The following is a 27,486-nucleotide window of genomic DNA, read 5'->3' on the forward strand; positions in this document are numbered from 1 at the left end:
TAGTGCTGCAGCATTTTGAAGGGCCACACGACATTTCAGAGATCAGAAGCCATAATGACTAAGCCACTCCTTCGTCAGGTGAAGTCAAGGACTCCGAAAGCTTGTGATTTCAAATAAAACTGTTGGACTATAACCTGGTGTTGTGTGACTTCTTACATTTGTCCACCCCAGTCCAACACCGGCATCTCCACACCATGATAAAAGCTGAGCAAGGCTCAACACAGGTATTGTCAGCTTCATGTGCTTTCTTGAAGTATTGAAATGCCTTCACACTCAGCCATTATTTCTTCAAGGGGAAATATCACTGTGTGCACAGCTCAACAAGGTCTTCTGTTTTCACTTGCTGACTGGGATCCTCCAACTTATCTACCATCTGCACCACATGCATGGAAACAGTATCTGCACATGAAATCAATGCTTCACTTGAGTGGTGGTATCTGAGTTGGTGCTCAAGTAATTAAAGTGCCCTCTTAGAGATGGTCAGTCTGGTGCACGAATAGTCACTGTGGAGGTGCTGTGTTGCTCTTCAGACAGTTATCTTCTGGCTAAGCATCACCTAGGAGGGTTACAAAAGATACCCATGCAGATCCTGAAATAATGCTGGAAGCATGAGTCACCTCCATACCTATCATACCCTTATTGTGTAAATGAAGAGAGGGATGTGACAGTTAATATTCACCTGGGTGGGCGGAGGTCCTGTCCCAACATTTTTATGGTTGGCAGAGGAATATTCAGCCTACACTGTTTATCTTATGTTCCCATTGCTTATTCCCCTTCCCCAGTCTTATCTCTTTGCATTTATCCACATTAAAAAACTTGACAGCCCAACTTCTTAACCTTTCAAATCCTTCTGTATTTGATGCCTCAGTTCCCTGTTATCCGGGCAATTTATGATTGGATAAATGGATTGAATTTTTCCACTGGTCAGCAAGACAGTAACAAGAGGGCACATATTTAAGGTAATCAAAAAATAATTAAAGGGGAGGTTAGAAAAAGTCTTTACACAGAGGATAATTAGAATATGGAATTATCTATTACAGAACAGTATTGAAGCAAAGTTCATAAATTCTTTTGAAAGGGAATTAGATAGTTACTTAAAAAAGAGGAATAGATTCATAGCGGCAGTGCGGACCTGGGAGGAGCGGCGGCAGCGATAAAAGGAGAGCCCGAGGTGCAGGTAGGCCCCGCAGCAGCAGCAGCGGCAGTGCGGACCTGGAAGGAGCGGCGGCGGCGATCAAAGGAGAGCTCGAGGTGCAGGTAGGCCCCACAGCAGCAGCAGCGGCAGTGTGGACCTGGGAGGAGCGGCGGCGGCGATAAAAGGAGAGCCCGAGGTGCAGGTAGGCCCCGCAGCAGCAGCGGCAGTGCGGACCTGGAAGGAGCGGCGGCGGCGATCAAAGGAGAGCTCGAGGTGCAGGTAGGCCCCACAGCAGCAGCAGCGGCAGTGCGGACCTGGGAGGAGCGGCGGCGATGATAAAAGGTGAGCCCGAGGCGCAGGTAGGCCCCACAGCAGCAGCAGTGACAGTGCGGACCTGGGAGGAGCGGGGGCGGCGATAAAAGGTGAGCCCGAGGCGCAGGTAGGCCCCACAGCAGCAGCAACAGTGCGGACCTGGGAGGAGCGGGGGCGGTGATAAAAGGTGAGCCCGAGGCATAGGTTGGCTTACCAATCTCAGAGCTCCGAGAGTGTGAGAGAGAAGTAAAAAGTAATCGAAGTGTGACGTCACCAGAAAGCAGGTAAGTGATTGGTTGGTGAGTATTTTGCTCTTTCTCGCTTTTTCCAAACTTAAATGTTGTGGTTTATAGTTTCTAGGGTCTCTGTTGTGTAGCGGGGACTGCTGTTAAACAAGGGCACTTGAGTATATCATTTAATTGTAGTGTAATTGGTGGGATTGATTTGATTGAATTTAATTTGAATTAATTAAAGGGTAAGATGGCAGGACAGCTCGGTGCCGTGGTATGCTCCTCCTGCACTATGTGGGAAATCAGGGACACTTCCTGTGTCCCTGGCGACCATGTGTGTGGGAAGTGTATCCAGCTGCAGCTACTGGCAGACTGCATTGCAGCGCTCGAGCTGCGAATGGATGCATACTGGAGCATTTGTGATGCCGAGGACGTCATGGATAGCACGTTTAGGAAGTTGGTCACACCGCAGATAAAGGATGCACAGGCAGGAAGAGAATGGGTGACCACCAGGCAGAGTAGTAGGCGCAGGCAGGTAGTGCAGGGGTCCCCTGTGGCCACCCCCCCCTCAAACAGATATACCGCTTTGGATGTTGGTGAGGGAGATGGCTTATCAGGGGAAGGCAGCAGCAGCCAACTTCCTGGCACTGTGGGTGGTTCTGCTGCACAGGACGGGAGGAAAAAAAGCAGGAGAGCTGTAGTGATAGGGGATTCTATTGTAAGGGGAATAGATAGGCGTTTATGCGGCCGCAAACGAGACTCCAGGATGGTATGGTGTCTCCCTGGTACAAGGGTCAAGGATGTCTCGGAGCGGCTACAGAGCATTTTGGAAGGGGAGGGTGAACAGCCAGTTGTCGTGGTGCATATAGGTACCAACGATATAGGTAAAAAACAGGATGAGGTCCTAAAAGCTGAATATAGGAAGTTAGGAGGTAAATTAAAAAATAGGACCTTAAAGGTAGCAATCTCAGGACTGCTATCAGTGCCACGTGCTAGTCAGAGTAGAAATAGAAGGATATTTCAGCTGAATACGTGGCTAGAGGAATGGTGCAAGGGGGAGGGATTCAAATTCCTGGGACATTGGAGCCGGTTCTGCGGGAGGTGGGACCAGAACAAAATGGACGGTTTGCACCTGGGCAGGACTGGGACCGAGGTCCTAGGGAGAGTGTTTGCTAGTGCTGTGGGGGAGGGTTTAAACTAAAATGGCAGGGGGTTGGGAACCTGTGCAGGGAGACAGAGGAAAGGAAAACAAGGATAGAAGCAAAAGACAGAAAGGAGAAAAGCAAAAGTGGCAGTCAGAGCAATCAAGGGTTTAAATCAAACATGGCCACAGTAAATAATAATTCTACAAGGTCTAAGAGTGTTAAAAAAACAAGCCTGAAGGCTTTGTGTCTTAATGCGAGGAGCATTCGTAATAAGGTGGATGAATTCCCGGCAGACTGGAAAACTGCTAATGTAACACCCTTATTTAAAAAGGGCAGTAGACAGAAGGCTGGAAACTATAGACCGGTTAGCCTAACATCTGTGGTAGGTAAAATTTTGGAGTCCATTATTAAGGAGACAGTAACAGGACATTTGGATAATCATAATTTAATAGGACAAAGTCAGCATGGTTTTATGAAGGGGAAGTCATGTCTGACAAATTTGCTGGAGTTCTTTGAGGAAGTAACATATAGGGTGGATAAAGGGGAACCAGTGGACATAGTGTATTTAGACTTCCAAAAGGCATTTGACAAGGTGCCACACAAAAGATTATTGCTTAAGATAAAAAATCACGGGATTGGGGGTAATATTCTGGCATGGATAGAGGATTGGCTATCTAACAGAAGGCAGAGAGTTGGGATAAATGGTTCATTCTCAGACTGGCAATCAGTAACTAGTGGTGTTCCGCAGGGGTCAGTGCTGGGTCCCCAACTCTTTACAATCTATATTAACGATTTGGAGGAGGGGACCGAGTGTAACATATCAAAGTTTGCAGATGATACTAAGATGGGAGGGAAAGTAGTGAGTGAGGAGGACATAATAAACCTGCAAGGGGACATAGACAGGCTAAGTAAGTGGGCAGAGATTTGGCAGATGGAATACAATACTGGAAAGTGTGAGGTTATGCACTTTGGCAGGAAAAATCATAGAGCAAGTTATTATCTTAATGGCAAGAAACTGGAAAGTACTGAAGTACAAAGGGATCTGGGGGTCCTGGTGCACAAAACTCAAAAGGTTAGTATGCAGGTGCAGCAATGATTAAGAAGGCCAATGGAATGTTGGCTTTCATTGCTAGGGGGATAGAATATAAAAATAGGGAGGTATTGCTTCAGTTGTACAAGGTATTGGTGAGACCGCACCTGGAATACTGCGTACAGTTTTGGTGTCCATACTTAAGAAAGGACACACTTGCTCTCGAGTCAGTACAAAGAAGGTTCACTCGGTTAATCCCGGGGATGAGGGGATGGACATATGAGGAGAGGTTGAGTAGATTGGGACTCTACTCATTGGAGTTCAGAAGAATGAGAGGCGATCTTATTGAAACATATAAGATTGTGAAGGGGTTGGATCGGGTGGATGCGGGGAAGATCTTCCCGATGATGGGTGAAACTAGAACTTGGAGGCATAGTCTTAGAATAAGGGGCTGCTCTTTCAAAACTGAGATGAGGAGGAACTACTTCACTCAGAGGGTGGTAGGTCCATGGAATATGCTGCCCAAAAAAGCTGTAGAAGCTACATCATTACATAAATTTAAAACAGAAATAGACAGTTACCTAGAAGTAAAGGGAATTAAGGGTTACGGGGAGCGGGCAGGAATTTGGACATGAGTCTAGGTTCGGAATGGTCATGGCCCTGTGGGTAGCGGAGCGGGCCCAGGGGCCGTGTAGCCTGATCCTGCTCCTATTTCGTGTGTCTAATTCTGTTAGATTCAGGAGATGGTTCTGTGATAGTGGATTGGCAGTTAGGATCAGATCAGCCATGATCTTATTGAATGGCGGAGCAGGCTCGAGGGGCCGATTGGCCTACTCCTGCTCCTATTTCTTATGTTCTTATGTTCTTAATTAGCTGTGCAAATAGATGTAAACGGATATGAAATGATTGGGATTACGGAACCATGGCTCCACGGTGACCAGGGCTGGGAGATCTATATCCAGGAGTATTCAATATTCAGGAAAGACAGGCAAAAAGGAAAAGAGGTGGGGTAGCATTGCTGGTTAAAGAGGAGATTAACACAATTGCAAGGAAGGATATTAGCTCTGATGATGTAGAATCTGTATGGGTAGAGCTGAGAAATACCAAGGGGCAGAAAACGTTAGTGGGAGTTGTATACAGACCCCCAAACAGTAATGCAGAGGTTGGGGATGGCATTAAATGGGAAATTAGAGATGCGTGCAATAAGGGCACAGCAATTATCATGGGTGACTTTAATCTACATATAGATTGGGCTAACCAAATTAGTAACAATACTGTGGAGGAGGAATTCCTGGAGTGTTTACGGGATGGTATCCTGGACCAAAATGTCGAGGAACCAACTAGAGATCAGACCATCTTAAACTGGTTATTATGTAATGAGAAAGGAATAATTAGCAATCATGTTGTGTGAGGCCCCTTGGGGCGGAGTGATCATAATATGATAGAATTCTTCATTAAGATGGAGAGTGAAGTATTTGACTCGGAGACTAGGGTCCTGAATTTAAATAAAGGAAACTACGATGGTATGAGGCGCAAGTTGGGTAGGATTTATTGGGGAATGTTACTCCAAGGGTTGATGGTGGATAGGCAATGGCAAACATTTAAAGATCGCATGGATGAACTACAGAATTTGTTCATCCCTGTTTGGCATAAAAATAAAACAAAAAAGGTGAATCAACCATGGCTAACAAGGGAAATTAGGGATAGCATAAGATCCAAGGAGAGGACATATAAATTGGCCAGAAAAAGCAGCAAACCTGAGGATTGGGAGCAGTTTAGGATTCAACAAAGGAGGACAAAGGGATTAATTAAGAGGGGGAAAATAAAGTATGAGAGTAAGCTTGCAGGGAACATAAAAACTGACTGTAAAAGCTTCTATAGATATGTGAAGAGAAAAAGATTGGTGAAGTCAAGCGTAGGTCCCTTGCAGTCAGAATCAGGGGAATTTATAATGGGGAACAAATAAATGGCAGACCAATTAAATACATACTTTGGTTCTGTCATCACAAAGGAGGACACAAATAACCTCCCAGAGATGTCAGGGAACATAGGGTCTAATGAGAGGGAGGAACTGAAAGAAATCAGTATTTGTAGGGAAATGGTGTTAGGGAAATTGACGGGATTGAATGCTGATAAATCCCCAGGGCCTGATAATCTATATCCTAGGGTACTTAAGGAAGTGGCCCTAGAAATAATAGATGCATTGCTGGTCATCTTCCAAAATTTTATAGACTCTGGAACAGTTCCCATGGATTGGAGGGTAGCTAATGTTACCCCACTATTCAAAAAAGGTGGTAGAGAGTAATGTAAGCCCCCAAAGTGCGGACCAAGTGATATACAAGGTCAACGTCACTGGCTTGTTGAAAGAAAGACAGACCCAAAATTGAAGTCAAAGCGGTTTATTCAGGCCTGGGGAGAAATTTCTTGTGTCCCTACACAAGACTCAACTCCAACGACCCTCTCAAAGTCAACACAGTTATACAAAAATTAAGGCCCTGCCCTAGGGGCGGGGATAAGCTTATCGGCATATACAGAGTTATAGCTAAATTGTAATTATGAAACCATGACAGTTCATCTTCTTGCCGCCCCCAATCCCCACATTTCATTATCAGTTGGTCCCGTCACCTCTTGTGACCATGGGCCTCATCTTAATTACTTTACAACCATCCATTTGCCCGTAGACAGATGGTTTTGCTTGTTAAGTGTTTTCTTAAGATTCTGGTCCTTGTTAAGGCGTGCAAAACACAGACTTTCGGTCTCGCTTCGGGTCATCTCTGCAAAGCAAACACATTCTAATTAGCCCCACTATATTTTGAAGAATAGAACCCTGTTGTGATTTACAATAAACAAATTCTTCGGTGCATATGTGTCGCCCCGCTTGACCAAACACACATCCTCTTCAATCTTCTCATGAGTGGTTCTGCAGTTTAATCTCTCAGCATTTGAAGTCACTTAATCATGTTTAAAACTTAGCTGGGTAAATGCAATACAGACCTCTATTGTTCAACTCAGAGTATGAATTAACCCATTCCCTCTCCCTTGTACATTGGTGTTGCAATTGAATCCTGGTTGTCCTGCCCTGTTATACCCAATTTTTTAATATCTTACTTCAGTTCCCCCCTTTTGACCTTTTGGACAATTGTTCCAAAACAGGTCAACATATATTTCCATTTCCTGGTGTCTGCCAGAGCGTGCACTCCCTGGCCTTCTACCAGTCTAGGTTATACATGTGCATATATCCTATCAATTTGGAGGCCGACTTTCCCCTTCCATGCGGTATGGTGGTCTTTCCTTTACGGTGGGCTTTCCTTTATGGTGGTCTTTCCTTTTATGGTGGTCTTTCCCGGGGCCCCTGAGACCCTACATTAATGGTTTAGGCTTTTCACTCAGGCCTATCCCTCATTCCCACGTTGGGTGCGTGACATGCCAATTTGAGACTGTCATCACTCACCAATCCTCATTCACCACCTTCCTTCTGCCACCCTCCTTCTGCCACCTCCGTCTTACGGTTGGCCGGCCCGGTCCTTAATTACCATGCCCAATTAATCCCTCGTAATTTCAGGGCTTCCTATCACATCTTACACGATTTGCCTTGGAGAGGCGGGGGAGTTTTCCATACTTAACTTCGCTACCTGCCTCTCCTCAGGCTCAACTTCTTTCACTGCACCAATTTCGGCTTTACTCATTCTGGTACAGAGGCACAATATATTGTAATAACAATCATGAGGAATATCAGTATGCCTTGTAACACTAAGGCGCCCAATGTCCCCGACCATCCTGATCCCCAATTACCAAAATAGGAGGAAGTGGGTGAGTTTCCTCTAATGTTGCACTAATGTCTTTTTGTTGTTTCTTTAAGTCTTCTTCTATTTTATGATAATACTTTAAAATTTCCTTCGTTTCCTGCTGTAACTTAGGAATTGCCTTGGGCTCTGGTATGACATAAGTTTCAACCTTTTTATTTAGTCCCATATTATCAAGTGACCAGGTTTTCCTATCTGTGTAAGTATCTTTAGACCAAAACAAAGGTTTGGTTGGGGAATGGGACAAGTCATATCTTGATATTCATATTTCTGTTCAATTGTGGTGACCCAAAATGTCCCGTTGTTCCTTGGTGCTACCCTTCTCCGGTGTATCCCCCTTGGGTGTACCTCGAGGGTGCAATTGGTAAATTTTGTAAATCCACACTCCGATGTGTCTCCCTCGGTGGGGGGGTGTGTGCACACCCATGTCCTTCCCTTGTGGTGGCACCCATCCATTACCACCCCCCTTAAGGTTCCATTCTTTTTATTATCTTCATCCCTTTCCCAAAGTGCCTTGGTAGGGACATCATGATATTTAACCCAACTTTCCCTTTGTATCTCTCCTATATTAAGCACGTCGTATAAGGGCTGTCCCTCTTCTGGGAGTTATGGGATGGCCAGTACAAAGCCAATCATCTTAGTCCATGGGGTCAGACAATTGCCTCATGTTATGCTGAGCATTCGACAATAGCCATGAGCCATGCATGGCACATATTAGTTCCTTATCGGTTTGGCGAGAAGCATTATTAAGTCGATCAATGATTGTATTGATTGTTTCTGCATGGGGGGCTATTATCTCTTCCACCCCCAACAATTGCATTATTGTTTGTTTCCCTGCCAGTGTCAATTGCTGGCTATTTCTGGTAGCTTGTTTTAGTAACTTCTCTATTTTTGCGTGTAATTCTTCTACTCCTTCGTTTACTCCTTTTATGTCCAAGCTATTAACTGTTGCTAACCCGGCCGCATACCCTGCTCCGGCCATTTCCAATACTCCTCGTTTCTTATGTCTTTGTAAGATAGATTTCCCCTGTGGACCCTCTAATTGTTTTTCCCACAGGGAGTTCCATATTTGTTTTTGTATCTCAAAAGTACTCATATTAATGGCAAGCTTAATAATTCTATGTGCCACACTAAAATACACCTCATCCTGTGTTTTCCTTATTACTAATCCCCCTCAACAACGGCAATACTTATGTTCATCTCTAGGATCAAGGCGAGGATGCTCCATCTCATTCCGGACGTCCAGTGTTCCTGTAATTACAAAAAGGGGGCTGGTCGTCACCAGCCAATTAGAATTATTCTGCTCTTACCCGTTTTATCAGTTCAAAATGCTGTACATCTGGTTCATTTCTTGTTCTGTGGCTCTGTCCCCAGACATACCTGAAGATGCAAATTATGGCATATAACATTATCATCATACACAGCCCTATCATTGCTATATGTAGTAACTCCCCTTCCCATTCTTCATACCGTCCAGCATACTCCTCACTCTGCTCAAAAGGGCACCATCTCTGGCTTACTCATTGTCTTTGTTATATATTTTTAACTGAGTCCAGTGCTTCCACCTTCCTTCACCTGTTCCGGACTCATCTATACAAACGCACGTGTCACTGTTCGTTAAAACTTCATAAGGTCCTGACCATCCGGGTGCTAGCCCTGGTTTGGCTGGTATTATTTCTGCCATCACCTTGCTACCTATTGCTGGGACTGCCTTCTGGTCGTCCCATGTATCCTGTTCTAAATCCCGCATAATCTGTTGGTCTTTGGCCTCATGTCTCTATCTGTATAAATTTATCTTTGGGTAACAGGACAGCCTCCCAAGCAGTCTTCCGGCCATTTGAGACGGTGCTGCAATTAGTTTATAAGATAACTTCCATTTATCAAATCATAATTTTCCTTCTATCACTGTGGGGAAATATTAGAACATAAGAAATAGGAGCAGGAGTAGGCCAATCGGCCCCTCGAGCCTGCTCCGCCATTCAATAAGATCATGGCTGATCTGATCCTAACCGCCAATCCACTATCACAGAACCATCTCCTGAATCTAACAGAATTAGACACACGAAATAGGAGCAGGATCAGGCTACACGGCCCCTGGGCCCGCTCCGCTACCCACAGGGCCATGACCGATCCGAACCTAGACTCATGTCCAAATTCCTGCCCGCTCCCCGTAACCCTTAATTCCCTTTACTTCTAGGAAACTGTCTATTTCTGTTTTAAATTTATGTAATGATGTAGCTTCTACAGCTTTTTGGGGCAGCATATTCCATGGACCTACCACCCTCTGAGTGAAGTAGTTCCTCCTCATCTCAGTTTTGAAAGAGCAGCCCCTTATTCTAAGACTATGCCCCCTAGTTCTAGTTTCACCCATCATCGGGAACATCCTCCCCGCATCCACCCGATCCAACCCCTTCACAATCTTATGTTTCAATAAGATCGCCTCTCATTCTTCTGAACTCCAATGAGTAGAGTCCCAATCTACTCAACCTCTCCTCATATGTCCATCCCCTCATCCCCGGGATTAACCGAGTGAACCTTCTTTGTACTGACTCGAAAGCAAGTATGTCTTTTCTTAAGTATGGACACCAAAACTGTACGCAGTATTCCAGGTGCGGTCTCACCAATACCTTGTACAACTGAAGCAATATCTCCCTATTTTTATATTCTATCCCCCTAGCAATGAAAGCCAACATTCCATTGGCCTTCTTAATCACTTGCGCCAGTTATATCCAACCCTATAGGTTGGATATAACTGGAGTGGCTTGCGAGACCAATGGTTCTCAATCTGAGGTCCGTAGAGACTTTCTAGGGGGGTCTACGAAATAATGTGAACGGACGGGACCCATTGGTGCAACGGCGTGGGTCGGGCTCGCGCTGTTGGCCATTATTTTGATTTACTTCGTCCACTCGAGCAGCACAGCTGGGGCGTTTGATGTCAGGCCCAGGGGCCTGGTGCACTCTCACAGCGAGACACTGGTAAGCAATCTCCGGGCAGACACTGGGGCCGAGGCAGCTCTGGAAACGGACAGGTAATTGGATTAGCCGGGCCTCAGACTGACTGAGAATCCAGAGACAAGAGGCCACAGAGACACCAGCAGTGGATTTGCAGGGCTGGAGCTTGGGGAGGGTAAGAAGGAGCCGCCACGTCAGCCTTGTCCAAGGGCCTGGAATGACGGTCAAGCCAAGCTTTGTTCACTGAGTACAGTAGCTGGGCCTGTGACTGGACCCAGTCTAAAGCCGTGGTCCCAATTACTCACGGTGTCCCGATGGCATAAATGCCACACACCAGGCAGCGTGTCAGCGATATTCCAGCACAGACAGGCTGGTAAACAGCAAAGGGGAAGGGAAAAAACCCTGAAACACTCAACAACTGTGCAGTGAATAGGCAGGCAGTGGAGGGTTACATCTGAAAGGAGCCACCAAGCTTAATCCCACTCCAGGAAGAGCAGGGAGGCTTTGTGCAGTGAATTATTCGGCAGGCATGTTGCTGAACCTTTTAGCTGAAGGAAAGACAAAAGTTTTTACATCACCAATCACATCAATGTTCACTATATCAGACAGCCCTGGCAAAATTTCATGCAAGTCCCTTTAACAGGACACTAATGAATTTTACATTCAGAAATGTAAGCGTACAGGAATTGAAGTATTATAATTTAGATGGGGGAGGCAGGGAGTGTGATTACTATAATATAATAGCAAAATACTGCAGATGCTGGAAATCTGAAACAACAGAAAATGCTGGAAATACTCAGCAGGCCAGGCAGCAACCGTGGAGAGAAACAGAGTTAACGTTTCAGGTCTGGGACCCTTCATCAGAACTGGAAAAAGCTGGAGATGTAACAGATATTAAGCAGGTGCAGAGACAGGGGGAGGTGGGGGGAGAGGGGGACGTTTAGGAGGGGAGGAAGGAATTGAAAGAACACTCTGTACTTTTGTAAGGCAGGAAAGATAAAATGTTGCAAATGGGAATGGCAAAAATCATACTGCATGTAAAATGGGGGCAGGGATAATTATCTGAAATTGTTGAACTCAATGTTGAGTCCGGCAGGCTGCAAAGTGCCCAATCGAAAGATGAGGTGCTGTTCCTCGAGCTTACGGTGAGCTTCATTGGAACTAATACATTTGAAAAGGGGTCCTTCAACCAAAATAGTTTGAGAACCACTGTGCTGGACCACTTCAGCGGGCAATTAAGAGTCATGCACAATATTGTGGGACTGGAGTCACATGTAGAATCATAGAATGGTTACATTAAGACACTTACATTTGATAATGTCCAATATCTTTAAATTCTATTCAGTAATACTGAAGTTGTTGCTTGGTGAACTCAAATAGCTGTCAGTGGAAAGGGTTAACTCCTTTGCAGGCTTTTGAAGGTGGAGCAAAACATTATTGCGTCACTTCACGTAACCTAAAAAAACATCCCTGACCGAGAAGACAGTTGTGGTTTCACACTTTAACTAAACATGAACACTTGGGCTTCCTTGGTCAGATTCCCTTTCTCAGCTGCCCGCTTAGCTGCCTCGTCTGCCGCTGCATTGCCCTGCTGGTGTCGGTCAGTAATCCTCTTGTGTGCTTTAATTTATTATTGCGCACTCTTTGGGTAGGAGAGAGGCTCCTACTAATTCCTTGATTATATTCTTGTGTCCTATGGGTCCTCCTCCTGGTGTCATATATCCTCGCCTACTCCCGGCTACCATAAGAACATAAGAAATAGGAGCAGGAGTAGGCCAATTGGCCCCTCGAGCCTGCTCCACCATTCAATAAGATCATGGCTGATCTGATCCTAACCTCAAATCTACTATCACTCTACATCCCACCGGAACCCATGTGATCTCCTGGGAGAGGCGAAAAACCAGATAAAAATCCCAATGGCCAATTTGGGAGAAAAATCTGGGAAATTCCTCTCCGACCCATCTAGGCGATTGAAACTCGTCCAGGAGATCACTCTGTCCCTATATTTTCTACAGTACTTACTTTCTGTAAAAGGTGATCTCCACCCCAGCCAGGAACAGGAATAGAACCATCTCCTGAAATCTAACACAGAATTAGAACACAAGAAGTAGGAGCAGAACCAGGCTACACGGCCCCTAGGCCCACTCCGCTACCCACAGGGCCATGACTGTTCCGAACCTAGACTCATGTCCAATTTCCTGCCCGCTCCTCGTAACCCCTAATTCCTTTTACTTCTAGGAAACTGTCTATTTCTGTTTTAAATTTATTTAATGATGTAGCTTCCACAGCTTTCTGGGGCAGCAAATTCCACAGACCTACTACCCTCTGAGTGAAGAAGTTTCTCCTCATCTCAGTTTTGAAAGAGCAGCCCCTTATTCTAAGATTATGCCCCCTAGTTCTAGTTTCACCCATCATTGGGAACATCCTCACCGCATCCACCCGATCAAGCCCCTTCACAATTTTATATGTTTCATAGATACATAGATACATAGAGATAGGAACAGGAGTAGGCCATTCGGCCCTTCGAGCCTGCTCCGCCATTCAATGAGATCATGGCTGATCTTCGTCTGAGATCATAGCTGATCTTACCAGTTCAGTACCCCGTCCCCGCCTTTTCTCCGTAACCCTTAATCCCCTTAGCCTTCAGAAATATATCCAATTCTCTCTTGAAAATATTTATTGAATTAGCCTTCACAGCCCTCTGTGGCAGGGAATTCCACAGGCTCACCACTCTTTGAGTGAAGAAATTCTTCCTCATCTCTGTTTTAAATGATTTGCCCGCTATTTTTAGACTGTGGCCCCTGGTTCTGTGCTCCCCGGCCATTGGAAACATTCTCTCTGAATTCAGCCTGTCCAGGCCTGCCATAATTTTATATGTTTCGATGAGATCCCCTCTCAATCTTCTAAACTCCAGTGAGTACAAGCCCAAACTATTTAATCTCTCTTCGTAGGTCATTCCCGCCATTCCAGGTATCAGCCTGGTGAATCGCCGTTGCACTCTTTCCATGGCAAGAACATCCTTCCGCAGATGGGGCGACCAAAACTGTACACAATACTCCAGATGCGGTCTCACCAGCACCTTGTACAGCTGTAGTAAGGTATCCCTATTCCTATACTCGAACCCCCTTGATATGAAGGCCAACATACCATTTGCCTTCTTGATCACTTGCTGCACCTGCATACTAACTTTTTGAGTTTCGTGCAGCAGGACCCCCAGATCCCTTTGTACTACAGTACTTTCCAGTTTCTTGCCATTAAGATAATAACTTGCTCTATGATTTTTCCTGCCAAAGTGCATAACCTCACACTTTCCAGTATTGTATTCCATCTGCCAAATCTCTGCCCACTCACTTAGCCTGTCTATGTCCCTTTGCAGGTTTTTATGTCCTCCTCACTCACTACTTTCCTTCCCATCTTTGTATCATCTGCAAACTTTGATATGTTACACTCGGTCCCCTCCTCCAAATCGTTAATATAGATTGTAAAGAGTTGGGGACCCAGCACTGACCCCTGCAGAACACCACTAGTTACTGATTGCCAGTCTGAGAATGAACCGTTTATCCCAACTCTCTGCTTTCTGTTAGATAGCCAATCCTCCACCCATGCCAGAATATTACCCCCAATCCTGTGATTTTTTATCTTGAGCAATAATCTTTTGTGTGGCACCTTGTCAAATGCCTTTTGGAAGTCTAAATACACTACGTCCACTGGTTCCCTTTTATCCACCCTGTATGTTACTTCCTCAAAGAACTCAAGCAAATTTGTCAAACATGACTCCCCCTTCATAAAACCATGCTGACTTTGTCCGATTAAATTATGTTTATCCAAATGTCCCGTTACTGTCTCCTTAATAATGGACTCTAAAATTTTACCAACCACAGATGTTAGGCTAACAGGTCTATAGTTTACAGCCTTCTGCCTACTACCCTTTTTAAATAAGGGTGTTACATTAGCAGTTTTCCAATCTGCTGGGACCTTTGCTGAGTCCAGGGAGTTTTGGAAAATTATTACCAATGCATCCACAATCCCTACCGCCACTTCCCTCAAGACCCTAGGATGTAAGCCATCAGGTCCAGGGGATTTATCCGGCTTGAGTCCCATTATTTTACCAAGTACCACTTCCTTAGTGATTTTAATCGTATTTAGTTCCCAGTACCATAGTCAATTAAATATTGTAGCGTGATTACCATGTAATCAGACACCACCCCAAAGGCATACCGACTATCTGTATATGTTTACACTTTTTCCTTTGGCTAACCTCAGGGCTTGTTTCACTTTACAAAGCTGTTTCATGGTCGGGCCCCAGTCCAGCAGCTTCTGGGATGGTTTCCCCCCTTTGATCAAATCCTGTATAGGCTGGGCCATTTCTGCATAATCTGGGATAACGTTCTGGCAATAATTAAATAGCCCTAGTACCTGCCGGACCCCATCCCCTCTCTGGCATGGTCCCTTCCTGCTGCCATCTCTGAGGGCTTCCCCTTTTCATTTCACAAACCTTGCCCTTTGGCTTATTCATTACCCCGATATCCCTTTTACCTGTATGGCGCACCTCAAAGCGCAGGGTCATTTTTCCTCACGACTTTAGCCTTTGTATTTACCCCATCTCCTGGTTCAAAATCTGACCATAGCTGCTTGTAAGTACTGGACTGATAAATCAAAGCATGCAGCTAGTGATTGCGTACCCGTCCGCTAACTGTCCTCTTGGTCCTAGTGCTCCTCCCATGTGGGCCACAGTCTGTCGGCATATGCTGCCGGAGCCTCACTTGCTCTTCGTCTGCTATAGCTTTTAAAAGGATCCCTTCCTAACCCCAACTTATTCATATTACTGGACAATTTCCTTAAATCCTCTGTATTACACAGAATCACAAACTCCCGATCGAGCAACCCTAAGTCTCTGGTCTGCTTCCTTCAATGGCCACATGTCACTCTGATTCTGATTACTTATCACCTGGCTCTCAAGGCACTGTTCTTTATTAACCCACCTTTCTGTCTTCGGGCATTTGTCTCTTCCCCTGTGTTATTATGTATCCTAGGTAGATTACTTCGTCCTTCCCTACCTGTACGTTCTAGGGTTTAACTCTAGTCCCGCATTCTATAGGGCTCCCAGTACCATAGTCAATTAAATATTGTAGAGGGATCTGCCACTATCGGATATTCTTGCGGAGTGGAGTTATCTTATTCAATTCGGACTACACCTATTTACGCCAACCAGAATTTCACTGTGGCCACAATGAAAGTCTGGTTTTAATAGGTTAATTTACCTCATAACTTCAAGGTTACATCTTAGACTGAAACTTAATCTTTTGTTAAACAAACTTTTTGTTGCTCTTCTCAGTTTTTTACACTCCAGCTTAACGCAAATTGTAGTAGGTTTTTTCATTCTGAGGGCACAATCTTATTCGCACATTCTTAAAACTTCCAAAATCGGAGACGACAAAAGGGTTAAATGCTTTTTCTTTAACACAGAGAAGTAGGTGGAGCTAAAACACACACACAGCAGACTTTTTTTTTTTAAGGACAGACTTTCAGACAAAGGAATACTGTAACCTCTTAAACATTCCTAGTCAGGAAAACATTCACACTTTAACACACAATTTTATACAGCCTGAAATTCCAGCATACTTTTAAGGTTCCTTTCACTCAGCAAATCTTGTGTTTTACTTGTCTCAGCACAGATGCTAATAACTTCCATGTTGGTAAAGCTTTAAGTTTATCTTTTTCTTCCTTTTTCAATCGGTGACTCACCAGCTTTCCCTAGCTTCCAAATCCCTGTTTGTTTGTTTTTTCCTTTGCTGGGTTTTCAAATTGGTTCGCCTGCAAATTAGATCTTTTTCCTTCTTTATCTCTCCCTTCTGTTTCGATTCCTTACATTGTTTCTGGTACCAAGCTCAGATTACCATTCCCTCTTTATCTTTGGTTTCTCCCCCCCACTAAGCCTTTTGGCACTCTGCACTGTTTTTTAAAATTTTTTTATCTACCAGGAATCGGGTTATAGAATCCAGGTCCCCCCCAGTGGGGAATCCTCCTTTCCATCTCTTTTTTTCATGATTCTAAATTCACTTGTCTCACTTTATATATCTCTTCTCAGAGTTCCTTCTTTACTTCCTGTCAATCACTCCGTTTCATTCCACACACACACACCAACCCTTTAGTCCCGAGGTCTTTGTAACTGTAGGGGTTTATTTCATTCACTCGCTGTGGTGCACCCATTCATTCATTTGTTGAGGTTTTGCCGCCTCCTGGCTTAGGGAACGCCCTGCCCCTATCTGAGGTTTCGCCGCCTCCCGGCTTTAGGGAACGCCCTGCACCTATCTGAGGTTTCACCACCTCCCGGCTTTAGGGAATGCCCTGCCCCTATCTGAGGTTTCGCCGCCTCACGGCTTTAGGGAATGCCCTGCCCCTAACTGCAGTTTACTTTTTAACCACCTTCAATTAAAGGTGTCTTTCTTTTTATAGTTCTTTTATACGTCGATTCTTACTTGACATCTCGCCAGTGATTAACCTCTAATTTTACGGGTGGTAATTAAAACATACTCACCCGTCTTAGGTTATCGTTGTCCGAGAGTCTTGTTCAGATCGCGTATCCCATCCTCATCGCCAATTGATATAAGTCCCCAAAGTGCGGACCAAGTGATATACAAGGTCGACGTCACTGGCTTGTTGAAAGAAAGACAGACCCAATAATTGAAGTCAAAATGGTTTATTCAGGCCTGGGGAGAAATTTCTTGTGTCCCTACACAAGACTCAAACTCCAATGAGCCTCTCAAAGTCCACACAGTTATACAAAAATTAAGGCCCTGCCCTGGGTCGGGGATAAGCTTATCAGCATATACAGAGTTATAGCTAAATTGTAATTATAAAACCATGACAGTTCATCTTCTTGCCGCCCCCAATCCCCACATTTTGTTATCAGTTGGTCCCGTCACCTCTTGTGACCATGGGCCTCATCTTAATTACTTTACAACCATCCATTTGCCCATAGTCAGATGGTTTTGCTTCTTAAGTGTTTTCTTAAGATACCGGTCCTTGTTAAGGCGTGCAAAACACAGACTTTCGGTCTCGCTTCGGGTCATCTCTGCAAAGCAAACACATTCTAATTAGTCCCACTATATTTTGAAGAATAGAACCCTGTTGTGATTTACAATAAACAAATTCTTCGGTGCATATGTGTCGCCCCGCTTGACCAAACACACATCCTCTTCAATCTTCTCATGAGTGGTTCTGCGTTTAATCTCTCAACATTTGAAATCACTTAATCATGTTTAAAACTTAGCTGGGTAAATGCAATATACAGACCTCTATTGTTCAACTCAGAGTATGAATTAACCCATTCCCTCCCCCTTGTACATTGGTGTTGCAATTGAATCCTGGTTGTCCTGCCCTGTTATACCCAATTTTTTTAATATCTTACTTCAAGAGAAAATGGGGAATTATAGACCGGTAAGCCTGACATCGGTAGTGGGGAAAATGCTAGAGCCCATTATAAAAGATGTAATAGCAGAGCACTTGGAAAACAGTGACAGGATCAGACAAAGTCAACATGGATTACAAAAGGTAAATCGTGCTTGACTAATCTACTGGAATTTTTTGAGGATGTAACTGGTAAAATAGATAAAGGAGAACCAGTGGATGTGGTGTATTTGGACTTTCAGAAGGCTTTTGATAAGGTCCCGAATAAGAGATTAGCGTGTAAAGTTAAGGCACATGGGATTGGGGGCAAGGTACTGACTTGGATAGAGAACTGGTTGGAAGCAAAGAGTTGGAATAAACGGGTCTTTTTCTGAGTGGTGGGCAGTGACTAGTGGGGTACCGCAGGGATCGGTCCTTGGACCCCAGCTATTCACAATATATATTAATGATCTAGATGAGGGAACTAGATGTAATATCTCCAGATTTGCAGACGACACAAAGCTGGGTGGGCGTGTATGCTGTGAGGAGGATGCCGAGAAACTCCAGTATGATTTGGACAGGTTGGGTGATTGGGCAGATCCACTTTGGTGGCAAAAACAGGAAGACAGATTATTATCTGAACGGCAATAGATTGGGAGAAGGGGAAGTGCAACGAGACCTGGGTGTCCTTGTGCACCAGTCGCTCAAGGTAAGCATGCAGGTGCAGCAGGCAGTTAAGAAGGCAAATGGTATGTTGGCCTTTGTAGCGAGAGGGTTCGAGTACAGGAACAAGGATGTCTTGCTGCAGTTGTACAGGGTCTTGGTGAGACCACATCTTGAGTATTGTGTGCAGTTTTGGTCACCTTATCTGAGGAAGGATGTTCTTGCCATGGAGGGAGTGCAGCAAAGATTCACCAGACTGATACCTGGGATGGCAGGAATGACATATGAGTAGAGATTGGGTCGATTGGGCTTATACTCGCTGGAGTTTAGAAGAATGAGAAGGGATCTCATTGAAACTTATAAAATTCTAACAGGACTCGACAGACTTGATGCAGGAAGGATGTTCCCGATGGCCGGGAGTCCAGAATCAGGGGTCACAGTCTAAGGATAAGTGGTAAGCCATATAGGACAGAGCTGAGGAGGAATTTCTTCACCCAAAGAGTGGTGAACCTGTGGAATTCTCTACCACAGAAGGCAGTTGAGGCCAATTCATTAAATATATTCAAGAAGGAGTTAGATATATTTCTTAAGGCTAAAGGGATCATGTAGTGTCCGTGTGTAGATAAAGACACTGAAGACAGGAGTTGGTTCATAGGTATTTACTAAGCAAGTCTGGGGGGGGGGGGGGGGGGGGGGGGGGGGGGGGGGGGGGGGGGGGGGGGGGGGGGGGGGGGGGGGGGGGGAGTTCTAAAGGATATACACAATACACAGGCTTATATAGCCCAAGTGGCAATTACCGGCATTATGCACACCTGGGGCTCTTAAAGGCACATACACCATAATTGCTCTTAAAGGCACATACACCACAGATCAAGGGATATGGGGAGAAGGCAGGGACAGGGTACTGAATTTGGATAATCAGCCATGATCTCATCATTGAATGGCAGAGCAGGCTCGAGGGGCCGAATGGCCTACTCCTGCTCCTATCTTCTATGTTTCTATGTAGCTCATGTTAACCTACAGCAGGACCTGGATAACATCCATACTTGGGCTGACAAGTGGCAAATAACAGTTGCATCACAAGTGCAAGATTATGACCATCTTGAACAATAGAAAGCCCAGCCATCTCTTTTTGACCTTGAGTGACACCGTCATCACCGATCACCCACCATCAACATCCTAGGGTTCATATTTGCCCAGAATCTGAACTGGACCGGACATATTAACACGGTGGCTACAAGAGCAGGTCAGACGCTGGGTACTCTGAAGAGTGGCTCACCTCCTGACCCCTCAAAGCCTTTCCACCATCTACAAGGCTCCATTCAGGAGAGTGTTAGAATACTGACCATTCACCTGGATAGGTGCTGCCGCAACAACACTCAAGAAGCTTGACACCATCCATTCTATGCTTCCACTCCACCAAAGTTCTTACATAGAAAATACATTAAATGATATTCATTGACTAGTTTCTCTGACATGGTGCTTCTTATTTGCTCTCAATCATAAAATTTAGGGCTGTTGTGCATAAAGTAAGTACTTAATATAAATTGGGGGAGAAGTTCGGTTGGTTTGCGCCTCCAATTAGCGCCTCCGGTTTGCGGTGGCGCTAACCACTACCGCCACGATCTCCTGCGCCCGGAGATCATGATGTCATCCAGTCGCTCATTGCCCTGGTAGCGCCCTGGACCGGAAATTCATTTTCGCCCCCTGCCTCCGCGCCTGCCGTTAGGAATGACAGGTAGAGGAGGCGGTTTGCAGTCGGGTGGGAGCTGCAGGAGTGCTATTTAAAGGCATGCTCTTCCTGGTTTTTTTTGTCAGCAAGTGATGCTGCCTTGTCACTTTGACAGAAGCAGACAGGCATTTTGACCCTTTTGAGGTTTTCCTACTTGAGGGACTTTTGCTTCTGACAAAAATTTATCAGATTAATTTGTCTTACTTTTGATACTGCAGCATTTCCAACACTTAATGGGGGCTGTACTGGCATGGGACCTCGGCCTCCAGCTTCACCGTTGGAGGCAGAGAGAAAGATTGGAAAATGTGACCAGAGGGAGAAGGGTCAACAGGAGACCTTACTCTCCCAGGGTATTCCGAGAGCAGTTCTCCTACATTCATCTGTCAGAGGAGCAGTGCCTTAGATTCTGCCAAGACCACTTGGCTCCCAACCTCATTACAGCCTTGGTCCAAACATGGACAAAGGAGCAGAATTCCAAAGGTGAGGTGAGAGTGACTCCCCTTGACATCAAAGCAGCATTTGATCGGGTCTGGCATCAAGGAGCCCTAGTAAAATTAAAGTCAATGGGAATCGGGGTGGAAAACTCTCCACTGGCTGGAGTCATACCTAGCACAAAGGAAGATGGTTGTGGTGGTTGAAGGTCAATCATCATAGCCCCAGGACATCATTGCAGGAGTTCCTCAGGGCTGTGTCCTAGGCCCAACCATCTTCAGCTGCTTCATCAATGACCTTCCCTCCATCATATGGTCAGAAGTGGGGATGTTCGCTGATGATTGCACAGTGTTCAGTTCCATTCACAACTCCTCAGATAATGAAGCAGTCCATGCCCGCATGCAACAAGACCTGGACAACATTCAGGCTTGGGTTGATAAGTGGCAGGTAACATTCGCGTTACATAAGTGCCAGGCAATGACTATCTCCAACAAGCGAGAGTCTAATCACCGCCTCTTGATGTTCAATGGCATTACCATCGCCGAATCCCCACCATCAACATCCTGGGGGTCACCATTGACCAGAAGCTTAATTGGACTAGCCACATAAACAAGAGCAGGTCAGAGACTAGATATTCTACGGCGAGTGTCTCACCTCCTGACTCCCCAAAGCCTTTCCACCATCTACAAGGCACAAGTCAGGAGTGTGATGGAACACTCTCCACTTGCCTGGATGAGTGCAGCTCCAACAACACTCAAAAAGCTCGACACCATCCAGGACAAAGCAGCCCGCTTGATTGGCACCCCATCCACCACCTCAAACATTCACTCCCTCCACCACCGGCGTTCTATGGCTGCAGTATGTATCATCTACCAATGCACTGCAGCAACTCGCCAAGGCTTCTTCGGCAGCACCTCCCAAACCTGCAAACTCTTCCACATAGAAGGACAAGGGCAGCAGGCACATTGGGAATACCACCACCTCCAAGTTCCCCTCCAAGTCACACACCATCCTGACTTGGAAGTATATCGCCGTTCCTTTATCGTCGCTGGGTCAAAATCCTAGAACTCTCTGCCTAACAGCACTGTGGGAGTACCTTCACCACACGGACTGCAGCGCTTCAAGAAGGCGGCTCACAAGGGCAGTTAGGGATGGGCAATAAATGCTGGCCTTGCCAGCGACACCCACATCCCATGAATGAATTTTAAAAAAGGCCCCGCTTCAGCAAGGAGGTGGTCACATAGCTCTGCCGCCTCCTGCAGCCAGAGCTCCAGCCTCAGCTCAGGACCAGGATGTCTCAATGGCAATGAAGGTCACAGTCACTCTCAATTTCTATGCCAGCGGCTCCTTCCAAGCTTCAACAGGGGATATTGCAAACATTTCACAGTTTGCCGTCCATTGCTGCATCCGGGAGTTAACAGATGCTCTGTACAGAAGGAGAAGGGAGTTTATCTCATTCCCCATGACCAGAGACAAACAGCATGAACGCTCATGTGGCCTCGCAAGGATTGCGGGCTTCCCCATGGTTCAGGGCACCATTGACTGCACCCACGTGGCATTGCGGGCACCTCATCACAAGGCAGAGGTGTTCCACAACCACAAAGGCTATAACTTTCTGTGCAGTTGTTGTGCAACCATAGACAGCGCATACTCTCTGTCAATGCCTGCTATCCTGGCAGCAGCCCCGATGCATTCATCCTGCGATAGACTGGTGTCCCGGCACTGTTCCACCCACCACATGAAGCTCGCGGCTGGCTGCTCAGAGACAAGGGTTATCCGCTCGCCACCTGGCTGATGACATGCCTCCGCAACCCCAACGCTCCTGCTCAGCACGCATACAATGAGAGCCATAGCGCCACCCGGAACATGATCGAACAGACTATCAGCATGTTAGAGCAATGGTTCCGCTGCCTTAACTGCTCTGGAGGAGCCCTGCAGTACTTCCCTGATCGAGTCTCCGTTTTTCTTGTTGTGTGCTGCATGCTGCATAACCTGGCCATTCTGAGGGCCCAGCCATTGCCACCAGGAATTGCAGGTCAACCTCAGGAGGAGGAAGTGGGACAGGAGGAGGCGGAGGATGAGGATAAAGAGGAGGGGGAGCCACACCAACGTAGGAGGGAGCTGCTCAATGTTGCTTCTTCAAGGGCCGCGTTTGTGAACTCCTCATTACACAGCGCTTCTAATAAATGAGATAGCACAAGGCATTTGTACAGAACAACCACATCATTACAGCCAGCTCGCAGCCCCTATGACCAGGCAAAGCTCAAATGAGAAACATCACAAAATTTGCTCCATCGAAATAAACATTTATTATTCTGCACAACTCTATCTTTTCAAACACAACCAATAATAAACAAACACAACAATTTATGAACAAACACTACTGGTTCTAGCAAGCGGAACTATTTCTTACCAAACTGAACAATATATTTACAAACACATCAACTTTTGTACACACACTCCCCCCATTTGCTATTAACGTTTTATTTGAATTCCAGAGGGGAGGTGAGAGTGATTGCCCTTGACATCAAGGCAGCTTTTGACTGAGTGTGGCATCAAAGAGCCTCAGCAGAACTGAAGTCAATGGGAATTGGGAAGAAAACTTTCCACTGGCTGTAGTCATACCTAGCACAAAGGAAGATGGTTGTGATGGTTGAAGGTCAATCATCACAGCCCCAGGACATCGCTGCAGGAGTTCCTCAGGGCAGTGTCCTAGGCCCAACCATCTTCAGCTGCTTCATCAATGACCTTCCCTCCAACATAAGGTCAGAAATGGGTATGTTTGCTGATGACTGCACAGTGTTCAGTGCCATTCACAATTCCTCAGATAATGGAGCAGTCCATGCCCGCATGCATCAAGACTTGGATGACGTTCAGGCTTGGGCTGATAAGTGGCAGGTAACATTCGCGTGACACAAGTGCCAGGCAATGACTGTCTCCAACAAGCAAGAGTCTAACCACCTCTACTTGACATTCAATGACATTACCATCACCGAATCCCCCACCATCAACATCCTGGGGGTTACCATTGACCAGAAACTTAACTGGACCAGCCACATAAATACTGTGGCAACAAGAGCAGGTCAGAGGCTGGGTATTCTGTGGTGAGTGTCTCACCTCCTGACTCCCCAAAGCCTTTCCATCATCATCTACAAGGCACAAGTCAGGAGTGTGATGGAATACTCTCCACTTGTCTGGCTGAGTGCAGCTCCAACAACACTCAAGAAGCTCAACACCATCCAGGATAAAGCGACCCGCTTGATTGGCACCCTATTCACCACCTTAAACATGCACTCCCTCCACCACTGGCGTACCGTGGCTACAATGTGTACCATCTACAAGATGCACTGCAGTAACTCGCCAAGGCTTCTTTGGTAGCACCTCCCAATCCCACGACCTCTTCCACCTAGAAGGACAAGGGCAGCAGGCACATGGGAACACCACCACCTCCAAGTTCCCCTCCAAGTCACACACCATCCTGATTTAGAAGTATATCGTTGATCCTTCATCGTCGCTGGGTCAAAATCCTGGAACTCCCTACCTAACAGCACTGTGGGAGTACCTTCACCACACGGACTGCAGCGGTTCAAGAAGGTAGTTCACCACCATCTTCTCAAGGGCAATTAGGGATAGGCAATAAATGCTGGCCTTGCCAGCACTGCTCACATCCCATAAACGAATAAAACTTTTTTTAATGGGCCTTCCTCAATGATTTCCCTCCCCTTTGCAATTCCCCCTTCCCAACCCTCCTGCTCCTTCGTAATGTGGCCTCAGTGGCTGCAGCAAGGTTGGTGGAAGGCTGCTGAGCCTGGGAGCCAGAGACTGGAGATGGCCTTGCAGGACTCCCTCGACCAGTTCTGGGCCTGTAAGGCCCAGCTGCAGACTGCATCAACTCAGCATGGGCGGCAGCAGTTTCTGATGGCTGGCTTACAGGTTGCGGCAAGTGCAATGGCAGAATGGCTGTGGTGGGAGCAGGAATGCTGTCATCCTGAGAGAGGACAGCACCTTCCTGCTCGACCGACACACAGCCACTCCCCCAGGGCAGAACCTCAGTATCCGGAGCAATCTGCTTGAGCACAGATTGCTGGCCTGCTGCGGCATCGTGAGATCCCCAGTGGACAATGTGTGACCCAACCACGATGGCAGCAGTCAACGCTTGCGTGGCATCAATCAGAGACTGCATGAGAGCAGCCTGAGATTGGATGCCACCAACCACTGACTCCATTACAGCACTAAGCCGTTGAGTTGCCTCAGCCTATGCTGCAATAGCTGCTGCCTCCTCACCCATGACACGCAGCATGAGGTCTGGGCCCCCACGGTCTCTCTGCGAGTCAACCATCCTCTGCAAAGTGCCATGGATGGGCTCGATGGTTTGTGCAGAGATGAGAGCAATGCTGGAGGCGGACGTCTCCACACTCCTAGCCAGTGTATCCATGCTCTCGGGTACCATTGCCATTGCACCCATGAGCTCAGTATGCATGCTCATCGCCTGTGTGGTCATCACCTCGACAGTGAGGTCCTCATCTGAGTCCTGTGCAGCAGAACTCATGCGCACACTCACCCTCCAGGGAGATGGCCCTTGAGCTTCCCTTTCCCCATGGCATTGCTGCAGCCCGCTGGGTCCCGGAACTTCACCCACATCAGAGCCATTTCCTCTGCTCCCCTCCAGCGACCGGGTAGCCCCATTATCGGATGTCTCACACTTGGGAGACACAGGCAGTGAGGCTCCGGCTTGGTGTTCCTCCTCCTCTCCCGCGTCGCTGCCACTGGGAGGCTGAGGGACAGACTGGTCAGATGGTGGATGATTATCTGAAAGCAGGAAGGCACAAGAGTGGGTTTAACGTCAAGGAAGGGGGGCAGGAAGGGAGCAAGGAATGGAGTCAGCGTACTTAGATGGAAAGTGGGAAGGGCTGGTGTTGTGAGGGGGAGCTGGTATGAGAGAAGAGGGAGCGGTGATGAACGTACCGTTGCTGTCCCCAAGGAGGTCGACCTCTCCAACTGCCATAGAGCCCACGACCTGGGCCGCGACGATGCTGCGCACTCACTCCTCCAGCTGTTTAAAGGGGTGCAGCTCCGCCTGACCTCCTCCCATGCATTGCTGCTCCCTCCTGTGCATGAGCAAGCTTAGCCTTTAAGAAAAAGGACAGCATGTGAGTGAGTGAGTGTGTAGCCATGTGTTTAGCAGATGTGCCTACCATAGCTGAATAGCTGTTAATGTGGATGTGACTTTTAGTAGATGGGCATAGTTGGTGAGTGTGTGTTGGGGATTTGGCGGTTTATACCGTCTGTGCACAGAGTGAGGTTGAGATGGTGGTCTGTAGAGGTTTTTGAAACATGTACTCACCCTGACCATCCGAGTGAGGTCGTTGAACTTCTTGCAGGCGTGAGGCCTGTGGACCACACTTCTGGCCGAGACGAACTGGGCCACCTCCCTTCACATCCTTCTGAACTCCTGCGGCAATGGCCTCCTGCCAGTGTCTGGGAACAGCAATGCCCGTCGGCGTTTCACAGCCACAACCAGAGCCTCCAATGCCTGGTTGCTCTCTCCCCAGGCCTCTGATCAGCCATGAGATTTGTGGTTGATGGATTGCAGGTCCTTGCAGGCCCAGGTCACAAGCAGCAATGATCAGAGTGAGGCTTTGCAGCATGATTGAACCTCCCTTTAAGAACTGGAAGGCGCCAGTCTGTCTGAGTGCTTGTAATTGACAGCGCCTGAACTTGAGTAGCGCTCTGCGGTAGCGCCCCGCTCCCCGACATTAGCGCCCTAAGAGAAGTGTGTAGCATTTGATTTAACGCTCCACTGCCCTCTTGGGGCACTAAAACTGAATTTCGCACTAAAGTTTGCGCCTGGGCGATGTTAGCGCCCCAAAATGGTTGATACCGAATTTTTCCTCCCTTGAGTCTATGTTGCCTTGTATTTCCAAAACATTTTTCTCTTTTTGTTTTAAAGGTTCATAAAAGCAATTGCTTCTGGATACAAGGCAGCATACAAACAAGAAGACATTCACTTCGATGTCATTTGTGCAGTAACAGACTTGAGCATGTTACGATTGTTTGAGGCATTTTTGGAAACCGCACCTCAACTTGTTCTTCAGACCTTCATCCTGCTGGAGTCTGATGACAGAGGCTATATTCAGTGTAAGTTTGTTTGATGCTGTTTTTATTTAAAATGTCACTGACTCTAGGTACCATTGTTTGAGGAACTGGATTTATGGATTATTTAGGGTAGACTTTCCTGGGTTTAATACAATTAGCACCTATCTTATAACATAAAGTAAAATTGTGTGCTATCCCACAGTGCTCATTTAGTGTCACAAAAGCACTACCCGTGTTTTTCCTGTTGCCAGGGTAGAATTTCTACGGCAATTCGCTGATCTCCCACTGTAACTTTGGTTCAGCATTGGTTGAAGCCCTGGAGTAACGGTGTAAATGGCAAATTGCACCATTTCTTTGGGGTGTCTGCTGATCGTCCATCAAAGATTGGGAACCCCCCTACTGACATTACTGGCAGTCAAATTTAGCACCTGCACTGTTTTGCACCTTGTGGGGTGGGGTGGGGGGACTGCGTTCCCATGTTATTGCGGTTTAGATGTTGTCACAGTATCTTAGGCTCCATTATCCTGTATTTGTTCCAGATGCCGGTCAGATGCTGTTTCTCCCCAT

The 27,486-nt window shown here is 46.5% G+C and overlaps 1 protein-coding gene across 1 annotated transcript in view; it reads left to right on the forward strand.

Annotated features, from left to right (window-relative positions):
• xkr9 (XK related 9) overlaps window positions 1-27,486 on the forward strand; it is a 57,487-nt gene that overhangs the window by 16,425 nt on the left and 13,576 nt on the right. Inside the window, exon 2 of the mRNA XM_085993146.1 lies at window positions 26,774-26,961. Within this exon, the coding sequence (XP_085849272.1) occupies window positions 26,774-26,961 (188 nt within the window). The remainder of the gene's footprint in view (window positions 1-26,773; window positions 26,962-27,486) is intronic.

Source organism: Somniosus microcephalus, chromosome 7 (genome assembly GCF_052327205.1).
Source record: "Somniosus microcephalus isolate GS21.2 chromosome 7, FLI_Smic_1.0, whole genome shotgun sequence".
NCBI classification, from domain to species: domain Eukaryota; kingdom Metazoa; phylum Chordata; class Chondrichthyes; order Squaliformes; family Somniosidae; genus Somniosus; species Somniosus microcephalus.